Source organism: Eschrichtius robustus, unplaced genomic scaffold, assembly GCF_028021215.1.
Source record: "Eschrichtius robustus isolate mEscRob2 unplaced genomic scaffold, mEscRob2.pri scaffold_281, whole genome shotgun sequence".
NCBI lineage: Eukaryota > Metazoa > Chordata > Mammalia > Artiodactyla > Eschrichtiidae > Eschrichtius > Eschrichtius robustus.
In genome coordinates this window covers 363,211-373,353 of record NW_027175262.1, presented here as the reverse complement: position 1 = coordinate 373,353, position 10,143 = coordinate 363,211, and the positions used below count along the sequence as shown (strand labels likewise).

General features: G+C 60.8%; 2 protein-coding genes across 4 annotated transcripts; one reads left to right on the top strand and one right to left on the bottom strand.

Annotated features, from left to right (window-relative positions):
* The first annotated feature begins 243 nt into the window (after positions 1 to 243).
* On the top strand, positions 244 to 2,980 carry CIMAP1A (ciliary microtubule associated protein 1A). Of its 2 annotated transcripts, XM_068534346.1 has the most exons (6): positions 244 to 352; positions 534 to 734; positions 1,205 to 1,306; positions 1,450 to 1,571; positions 2,387 to 2,527; positions 2,891 to 2,980. In XM_068534346.1, the coding sequence occupies exons 1-6, from the start codon at positions 244 to 246 to the stop codon at positions 2,978 to 2,980; spliced, it is 765 nt and encodes a 254-aa protein (XP_068390447.1). The 2 variants fall into 2 exon arrangements, with proteins under 2 accessions (XP_068390447.1, XP_068390448.1); XM_068534347.1 differs by lacking the exon at positions 2,387 to 2,527.
* Positions 2,981 to 4,438: 1,458 nt separating this feature from the next.
* BET1L (Bet1 golgi vesicular membrane trafficking protein like) lies at positions 4,439 to 10,110 on the bottom strand. Of its 2 annotated transcripts, none has more exons than XM_068534322.1 (4): positions 9,549 to 10,110; positions 7,315 to 7,406; positions 7,017 to 7,073; positions 4,439 to 6,888 (listed from the first exon to the last, which is right to left on the bottom strand). In XM_068534322.1, exons 1-4 carry the CDS (start codon positions 9,577 to 9,579, stop codon positions 6,721 to 6,723), a joined length of 348 nt encoding a protein of 115 aa, XP_068390423.1. In that variant the 5' UTR covers positions 9,580 to 10,110; the 3' UTR covers positions 4,439 to 6,720. The 2 variants fall into 2 exon arrangements, with proteins under 2 accessions (XP_068390423.1, XP_068390424.1); XM_068534323.1 differs by lacking the exon at positions 9,549 to 10,110 and adding an exon at positions 8,576 to 8,683.
* Between the last annotated feature and the right edge of the window lie 33 nt (positions 10,111 to 10,143).

Here is a 10,143-nt window from a genome sequence, read left to right as displayed (position 1 = left end):
GTCCATGAGCGCTGAAGGAGACGCTCTCACGGGCTTGCCCACAGGCTCTGATGCTCCTCCGCTCGGCGGGTTGGTGCGGCAGAATCTCCCGCTGCTCTTAAGTCTGGGCCTCAGCTCGAGACCCCACTGAGGAGGCTGCGGCCTGCAGTTCTGCCCCTCAGTGGGGGCAAAGGCAGTGCTGGGGGTGGAGGGCCCAGGCCTCCTGGCACCTGGTCACCCTCCCATCCATGGACAGAGCCAGTCATGGCGCAGGAGGTATGGGTGGGCACCTGGAGGCCCCATCGCCCCCGGGGACCCATCATGGCCCTCTACAGCAGCCCTGGACCCAAGTACCTGATTCCACCCACCACAGGTAAGCGCTTGGGAGCCTGGGAGGGGGCAGTGCGGGGGCAGGAGCCAGGTCTGGGGTGGGCCCGGGGACGGCCAGGGCTCATCCCTGACTCCCAGCCCATCAACCCCTCTGGGGTCAATGGGGGGTCGGGGGGAGAAGGGCAGGGTCTGGCTCCAAGCTGCTCAGAGCCCCTGCCCCACAGGCTTTGTGAAGCACACGCCCAACAAGCTGCGTGCACCGGCCTACAGCTTCCATGGGGCCCCCATGCTCCTGGCAGAGAACTGCTCCCCGGGGCCCCGCTACAGCGTGAACCCCAAGATACTGAGGACTGGCAAGGACCTCGGCCCCGCCTACTCCATCCTGGGGCGCTACTGCACTAAGACCACGCTGACCCCCGGCCCTGGTGAGGGACTCTGGCCCTGCCGCAGCCCCGCCCAACCCTGCTGGTGGCCACTGCAGGCCTGGCGGGGCCAGGGTGTGAGGGGTACAGCCGTCCTCACCCTCCTGACCCACCTTTCTCCTCATGAAGGGGTACCATCAGGCCTGGAGGTGGAGCTGTGACTCCAGTGCAGCCTCTGAGACCCTAGTGCCCTACTCTGACCTGGGCCTTCCTTGGCCGAAGTCACCGCACCAGGCCCAAGTCAGACTTGCCCTCCTTCTCAAAGCAGCCCCTGCCTCCCCCCACACCTGCAGCCAGCATTTCCATCGTGGACACCCCTGCGCAATCCCGGTCGCCACTCACTGGGGCCCAGAGGCCCCACGCCTGCAACGTCGGGGGTCTTCCTAGAACTGCCTGAGCAGGGCCGGGCATCTGTTTGGATCTGTTGGATGGTCTGCTCCCAGCACCCACACCATTCCTCCCCCCAACCCCAGGCGACTACTTTCCAGAGAAATCTACCAAGCATGTGTTCGACTTGGCGCCCAGCCACTCCATTTCTGCCCGAACCAAGACCTTCCGAGTGGACAGCACCCCAGGTCCGCCGCAGCCCCGATGGCCCGTGGCTGACCGGGTCGAGGATCCCGGGCAGGGCGGGTGAGGGGGGCTGGCCTGATGGGGGTGGAGACTCTGGGCACAGGATTCCGTCCAGCCTGAGACTCGGTGCGTGTGCCCCCCACAGGCCCCGCTGCCTACATGCTGCCCGTGGTGATGGGGCCTCACACTGTCGGCAAGGCCTCCCAGCCCGCCTTCTCCATCAAGGGCCGCAGCAAGCTGGGCAGCTTCAGCGACGACCTGTACAAGGCAAGGGTCGCCCGGCTGGGGCAGAGCACTGCTTAGCCCCTAGAGAGATGGCCCATCGGGCCCCTTCCCCCAGAACCTAGGACCCACCAGCCTGACCCCCATCCTCCCGAAGCCCCTCAGCTCCTTCATCCTCTCGGAGCCTGCCACACGTCTGTCCCCCCCGCCACTGGCCTACATCCCAGAGGTGAGGAGGGGCAGACAGTGGACGAGGACGCAGAGGCCGAGCCTCGGCATGGAGACTGATGGTGCTGAGGAGAGGCGGACAGGGACGGCTGTGTGGGGTGCTGCTTGAAGGGCGAGGGGCAGTCTGAGATGGGGTGGCATGCAGGAGGAAGCTGAGGAGAGGAGAAAAATAAGCTGTGACGTATTTTGGGGAGGAGGGTTCTGGCTGCAGAAACAGCCAGTGCAAAGGCCCTGAGGTGCTTGTGTACCCGGGGGCTTGGGGAGCCTGGGGAGACTGGCAAGGTGGCATCACAGCACCGCTGACCTCACCAGCCCAAGGTCCTTGAGTCCCCAACTGGGAAGAGTCCTCTCTCACACTCATGGAAGGGACAAGTCTGGGGCTGGCACAGACTGGGGTGTCATTGCCACGGCGAGGCTGAAGGGAAGGTGACATCCCACATAGAGAAGGGCCCCACAGCACTGGGGTACTGTCACATGGTGTGGCCATCGTTTGGAGACAGAAGAGTCCCCTGACACACAGACACACAGTGACTTGGGGCCTGAAACCCACTGTCTGATGCCGGCCCCTGCCGGCACTCTGGGGTCGCACGCCCTGGCAGGCCGAGCCTGTCTGAGCCTCTTTCACCTCCCAGACCCCAGGTCCCGCAGCCTACCGCCAGACCAATGTCCAGCTGACTAAGTTCAAGGCTCCACAGTACACCATGGCTGCCCGAGTGGAGCCCCCGGGGGACAAGACCCTCAAGCCAGGACCAGGAGCCCACAGCCCTGAGAAGGTCTGGCAAGAGCACGGCCCGGAGGGGTGGGGTGGGGACGGGCGGGGTGACACGACACGGCTGCAGGGGTCAGGCAGGGGCGGGCCTGTAAGCCTGCAAGGGTCGCGGGGGCCAGGCAGCACCAGAACACTGTGCATTCCGCACCAGCCTTGCCCAGTCGGCGGGCTCCCCAGACACTGGTGACGGCGAGTGCTGCTGAGTGCCACCACATGCCAGGCTCCGTGGCCAAGCCTGGCAGTGTGGACCTCCTGCTGGTCACCGTGGCCCGGGGCTTAGGGGGTACAGCAGCCCCGGCCCCAGTGAGGGCAGAGCCTGCGGGGTGGGGGCAGGGGTGCCGACTCCTCACAGCCTCTCCTCTCCCAGGTGACAGTGACCAAGCCCTGCGCCCCCATCGTCACCTTTGGCATCAAACATTCTGACTACATGACACCCCTGGTGGTGGACGTGGAATAGCCCTGGCTCCGCCCCACCCGTCACGCCAAGCCTCTGCACATCACGTGCCCCCAACAACAGATTCCCTGAGCTGAGGGCTTTGGGCGGCTCCTCTACCAGCTGGGCTGCAGCCGGCCTGGCCCTGCAGGGCAGAGCATGCTTGCTTGGACAATTGTGACCAGCTATTTTTTCTATGCTTTCGCATTTGCTAAACGTGTTTCCTGCTGTGCCCAGATATACAATAAATCACGGATTCCGTTAGCAATGGTTTGCCTTGAGGGAGGATTAAGATTTTCCAGAAAGGGGCCCCCATAGGCGATCATGCCAGCCCATGTCGGGTCCCACCTTAGCTTCCAGGGCCTGGGGTCTGAGCAGAGAGGAGGGCTCAGGAGCACCAGACGCTGCTATGCCTGCCCTTCTGGTTCTGCCTTGAGCGCTGCCCTCCGCGTTTTGTTGCAGCCTCCAAAGACGGTCACCCCTGCATTCGTCCCCTCCCATGTGGCCCTCTCCTTGTGTGACTGACTCTCCCCTGCTGAGATGGGGTCTGTGTCCCTGCCCTGGAATCTAGAGTAGAGCCTGTGGCCGTCCTGAATAAAGTGATGCTACGTGACTTCTGAAGCCAGGGCGTGCAACATACAAAGAAAACAGCTTCTGCCTGGATGTCCCTCCTCTCTTTGCTCGCCTTCACACGAGCCACCATGTTGTAAGGAAGCTCAGCACACGGCGACACGGTGAAGCCCGCTGGGCCCTCAGCTCACACCAGCGACGACCTACAGACGCGTGTGAGCCTTCTGCAGGTGGCAGCGCCAGCCTCTCGTCTCCGAAAGGAGGCCTTAACATCCTAGAGCAGAGACAACTGTCTCCGCCGTGCCCGTCTCAAGTTCCATCAGTAACCATGAGGCGTAAACTATTACTGCAACTTTAAGTGACTACATTTGAAGGTGATCTGTTAAACATCAAAGGTAATACGGGAAGCATAAGATCTGGGCAGGGAAGGGGGTGTCTGAGCTGGGATGAAGAGGCGCATTTCCAGAGGGTGCCCTGGAGTCCAAGGCCAGCCTTGAGGAATGAAGTCTAACCTTCACCCTAGCCCTGGGCAGGCAGCCCTGTCACCCCGTGGGACTGCGGGCTGCAGCTGTACAAAGCACAGTACAGCTGCTGACCCTCACTCAGCTGTGACCGTGTCAGGCTACTTATTCTAAATACCTCACGTTTATTCCTTTAATCCTGATGAGGTAATGCTATCATCTTCCCCATCTGAGTCACAGAAACTTGCACAAAGGAAGGTCCAGCGGCAGGAAGTGGCAAGCTCATGTCTGCCCGCCTGAGGGGATGAGTGAGGAGGGGAGAAGGGACCCAGGAGAAGGAAAGAAGCAGAGTCGAGACCATCGGTGCCCACGGCCAGTTTACGAACCAGAGTCAGTTCCAGACAAAACTATCTGAAGCCCCCAAGGAAATGAAAACACCAAAGGCTATGTGTTTACTTCATCACGAAGCTGTTTATTCCAAATTTTTATTGCTAAATGTCTTGTCCTTGAATTATGGGATAGAGCCTGGCAGTTCATCCTCACCTGGCACAGAGGGAGGCTCCAAGTCCTTCTGTTTTATGGTCTCCGGGATCAGCATCGGCAAACCCCACTTACCCACAGGATTAGGTGCTCAGTGTACAGGGCTGAGCAGGAGCGTGAAGGCCCCACAGGAAACCCTGCTGACACGGCGGCAGCAGGGCTGCCATGCTCCCTTCAGGAATTCATCTAACACGATGAGAGTAAGAAGCAAGAAAGTAAACCAGAAAGAAACTAAAACCCAGACCCCCACATAGCTGGAAGGGCTGCAAAGAGCCGTGGAGGTGGAGAAGCGGGGAGGCACAGACAGAGACCTGAGGAGAGAACACAGCAACCAGCGTGCCACCCTGAATGCAAACTCTGAATTCCTGGTCTGCCTCGGCAAGACGAGGGGGCACGCCACATAAAAGCACCTGGGGGGGGGGGGGGATGGTTGCCATGGCCGAGCCACGTTCTCAGGAAGCAAGGTTAGCAGGCCCAGAAAAGGTGGGGGCCACGGAGCTCAGGCCTGGGTGTATCTGCAGGGCCTGCGGCGACCAGATGGAGACGCTGCACAGGCAGCAGCTATTGAGCTCGGTGACCAGAGGACAAGTCCCCGTGACAAGGTTCCATGTGAGATGAGCAGGAGAAGCCAAAGCCTCAGTACACAGGACAGGGGGCGTCAAGGCAAGACCACAGAGGCCCGTGAAGGAACGTCCAGGAGAAGAGGGAAACAGCCAAGCCCGAGACTCGGAGACAAGTAAGGCAGTCTCACCGGGGGAGACACAAGCACACACCGGGGGGAGACAGCGCGCTCAGGTCACAGGCACAGCAGCAGGGAGACGGCACCCGGGCAAGCGTGCGAGGAGCAGCCGGGCCTGCTGGGTGGAGAGCAAGGGGACGAGGAGCCGGAGCCGCAGTACCAGAGGCGAGGCGCCCAGGGCCCGAGACCAGCAACGTGGGGCGGCAGGAGCCGATCGGCCCCGGGCTGTGGCTGCCGTGCGGTCACGCACGGCAGGAGCGTGCGGGGAGGGGGACAGGGGGCCAATGGTCCTCAGGGAGTGAGCGGGGCCGACCAGGAAACCAGAAGGTCGGAACAAGGGCAGGGAAGGACACACGGCCGATGATTCGTTTTTTACAAGTGTTTTTTGTGATGACAAGGATACTGGGGTCTCAGTGGGGTAAGAAGCCACTGGTCTGGCTGGGCCTGTGGTTCAGTTCGTGGTTCGAGTGAGCAGGGGACTGACCAAGTGGGCGCTGAGGGCCCAGGGAGAGGTGGGCAGACACCGCAGTGGAAGGGCCGGGCTTGGTGGAAACTGCCCGCTGACCCTCAGAAACTGACCTACAGATCCTATGAAGAGTCCTTACTTGGAAGCCTCCTGTCTATACCCACAAAAGTCCCTCCTCACACCCTGCCTGACTCTGAAATGCCAGATGGACTTGTTTCTAGAGATCTGGTCTCCTGCAAATAGATCTCTGGTGCTGGATAGATCTTGAATCGTGAGAAAATATCACTTTCTGCACCTGGATACATGGCTGGGAGATCACCAGAATGCGAGCCCCATGCTTTCAGCGAAGGCTGCAGTTCCCTCCTCCATCCACAACCCCTGCCCTTCCCTGAGGGTCGGGCTTCAGCTGTGGGACTGGAAGGCAGGAAGAGGCCTCTCGGCAGGACCCTTGACTCTCACTGGTCCGCGGATGCCCAGCAGCTCTGGGCAGGAGCAACTGCCATCTCTGGGTTGAGAACACTCGGTTGAAGGTGACAGCGATGATCTGAGGTTCACCGCCACACCCCCTTCCTGTGTCAGCTCCAGGCATCTCAAATACCAGACGTGGCCTTATCCAGACAAGAACAGCGTAGGAGAGCCTTGAGATGTTCAGAAACTCGAGGGCCGGGTAAGAGCTGCTGCTCACAGGTGGCCGTGTCCAGGATTCCCAGCTGCTCTGCTTGGAACTGACTCTGCTGGGGCTTCTAGCACCCAAGGTGGCAGAGGAAGTGGGCCTTGGCTACCCCATGAAGATGGGCCCCTTGCACACACGGGACCAGCTAACACAAGCTCACTGGGTCAGAGGCTCCCAGCCACACAGGAACAAGATTCCTAAGCCACAATCATCGTTTCAAAGGAGTATTCTGTCGTTAAGTCCTCTGGCCCAGGACGCCAGGCAGAGGCGGACCGTGCTTGCCCGAGGCACCGGCAGAAGCCAGCTCCCACTGGCTCACGTCCTTGCCCTCGACAGCAGGTAGGAGAGGATGAAGAAGACCACAATCAGGCCCATGGCCATACCACACAGAAGCTTCCGGTTGTCTCGCCCAGACCGCGCCATTGTGGAAAAGCGCTTCACGCTCCCCGTGAGGAGGCCCGTCACACTCGTGAAGTCCGTGTCCTGAGGAAGGAATCCCATCATCATCTCACAGGGGCGGCGACTGCACAACACACACACAGGTGGGGGCCCGCACAGCAGGTGGTGGGAAGCAGAGGCGACCGTGACACTCGCAAACCACAGACCCTTACCATGCCGTCCAGGTACTGGTTCTGGTCTTCCACGTCCCTATCAATGTCCAGAGCCAGCTGGTCAGAACACAGAAGAGGCAGGGTCAGGCCAGGGCAAACACAGTGTACAGCACCTGACCCCCAGCAAGACCAGCAGAGATCAGGAGATCCAAATGCCACCTGGGCCTCACACAGGTGAGTGTGCCACAGACGGGACAAGGACGACGGAACTACCTGAAACCCTTCCAGGTCTTCACCCTCCCTCTGACACCCCCTCCAGGACGCTAGGTGCAGGCAAAAGGAGAGGACCACCACTGACCGATTTGAGCCTGGTGACCTTGGAGGCCAAGCTGTCAGCCATCCGCTTGTTATCCCGGTCTAGAACCTCCTCCACAGCGCCGGGGCTCTGAGCTGCAAGAAAAGACAGAGGTGAGCATCCCCTGGACGCCTGTACCTCAGCCCTTTGTGGCCTCAGGGCTCACGCTCCAATCCCATCTGGCCCAGTCGGGTGTCCGGAGGTACTGGGCCCTCCTGAGTCTGTTGAGCAGGTCCCACCCTAACCCAGCATCCAGCACGTGGACTCCGCACACAAGACAGGCTGTAGAAACAAGTGTGCGTGAGCACAAGTCCTGCGTGCGCATCCGGGCTGGGACGCGTGGGCACCTCCAAAGGGCTCAGTCCAACCAGCACTTTCTGACATTCCGTGACAGAACCCGCACCATCCCTCCATGGATGCCACCAGCGACATACACAGAACCTGTTCTCAGAGAAAACCAGTGAACTCTGGTAAAGCCTTAGGAAAGCCTTAGTAACAAAGCTTGAGACTGATCCCAAGAGCAGGGCCTAGGTCTGCTCACTTCTGCACCCCACACAGGGCCTTGTATGACACCCAGAGCATGGTGTTTGCTGAGACCTGGCCCACGACAGGGGCTGGGCCTGGTGATCTAAAATTACCAACCTATCAGGTGGGTGACAACTGCCTCCCCCAAAGTTCAGAGTGCACGTTTGCCTTGGCCCAGATGCCTCAATGAGACTTATCTAATAGGAGCACAGCCCTAAGAACCACGAATGTGTACAGACCCCAAAATTAGAGGCGTTGGTGTCCTACCAACCCCTTGTATCCATTCATTCCTTAAAGGTCACAACAGCCCAGCGAAACAAGCATCAGCATTCCACTTGGCAGATGAGAAGAGGGGCTCCCAGGGGGCAAGTAGGGCACCCCGAGCCCGAGTCCCTACGCGGCCTGCTCGGGCCCTCTCATCACGCGCAGCCCCCACTCCGAGGGGGCTAGCCTCCGGGACCCGTCGACCAGGCGGCCCGGCCGAGGTCCCGGACAGAACCATCTCGCAGGGGTGGGGACTGCGGGCCTCCGGACCCCGCAGCTTCACGGAGCAGCTGGGCAGCAGCGCCCACAGGGCCCCAGGGACTCCTCCGCCGCCCCGCCCTGTCTCCGCCCGCCCGCAGGGTCTCCCCGACGAGGCCACCCAGCGGGGCGGGGGCAGGCAAAGGCGGCTCCTGCGGGCAGCGGCGTCGGGTCCGGCGGGCCCCGCCGCCATCCGCCTCGGCTCTCCCGCGCTCACCCCGAGCCCAGTCCGCCATCCCGTCCAGCTCCGACCCGGCGGTCCGTCGCCGGCTCGGCCACAACCTCCTCTGACACGTCAGCACACTCGCCGGAAGTGGCTTCCGGTCCCGCCCCTTCTGCCTCAGGCCCTCCGACTTCCGGCCGAGGTCCAGGCCGCGGGCGTGCGGCAGTGGGAAGGAAAGGACCTGACGTTTCTTTCACAGCTTGGCTTGGGGGTGGGGCGAGCCCTTTGCTCTTGAGACCCCCTGGGCGGTTAGTGTCTTTAGTGGCAATTAGGGTGCCGACAAACACTCCCGCAGCCATTCCCGCATAAGGCGGCTTCCGGTCCTAACTGTGAAGAGCTCACGGGCCCTTTCCCAGGCGAGAGAAGCTCCTCGCCGCGACCCTGCCCGGGTCCTGAGGCCCGCCCCGGCCCGCCCCGGCTGCGGTGCGGCTAAGAGGCAGACTCGGTGCGAAGGCCGGCTCCAGTTACTGCCGGCGGGACAAAGTGGAGATCAGTGCCTAGAAAGTGCCTGGAACGAGCGAGCAGTGCAGAAGTCGCAGGGGTGAAGCACTCCGAAGAGAACAAGAAACCAGGAAGAGGAGTGGGAGCGTAAGGGGAGTGGGGACGGTAGGAGCCAGTGCTTCTTGACTTTGCACCCGGGCACTGACGAGGGGCCTGACACAAAGTAGATGCTCAACAAAGCCTTCTTGCCCAGTGGATGGACTGTAAGTTAGCACCCAACGTAATGGAGCATTTGCTGTGTGTCATTTAGTCCTCCTGACGATCCACTGAAATGGGAACTTTTATCATCTCTGCTTTTCAAGTAGTAAACTGAGTCCAGGCCAGACCAGCAGGTGTGCCTGCTTAAACAGCAAGGAAGTCACCGCACATGACCAGGCTTTGCCTTCATCCTGACCTCCCCTCCCCACTCTCCCCTTCTCTCGGCCACAACAATGACGTTTCCATCTCCCACCACGGCCATTCCCACCTTTGCACTGGCCACTCCTTCTGCCTTCCATGACCTTCTTTCAGATCCTTTCCTGGTTCACTTCTTACCAACCGGTCTCAGCAAAAATGGCACTTCTTCAGGTCTCCCTGCAGTCCATCAAGCCCCTTTTCTTATTCGATCACAGCACTACGCCTAAAGTCGTCTCGTTTGCCCGTTTTTCTTGGTCTTCACCTCTGGCACATAAGCTGCACGAAGGCAGGGACCTTTGGGTCCTGCTCACCCGCATCCCGGCTCCTCGCATGCAGTAGGCACTCAAACGCCTGTTTAGAAACCAAGTGGTCCCGGGGTTGCAAAATCCTTTCCACCTCGTCTTTCTCCTGGACATCTCATTCGTTCTGTGCATCAAGAGGTGTGTTGGGTGTTCGTGTGATGGAGTGGTGGGGGGCTGAGGTCCTCTCCTACAGGGAATTCCGGCCCGAGAAGCGAAGCTCACCGCTCGGTTCAGGGGCGATTCGGGCCCAGAGGTCGGACGATCACCGAGTCGGATCTTGAAACCCAAGCTCACTTGGCGCCAAAGCCTTCGAGTCCTAGGGGGCTGTTCCAGGGCTCGCCACTTTAAGGCGCGCGCAGCCCA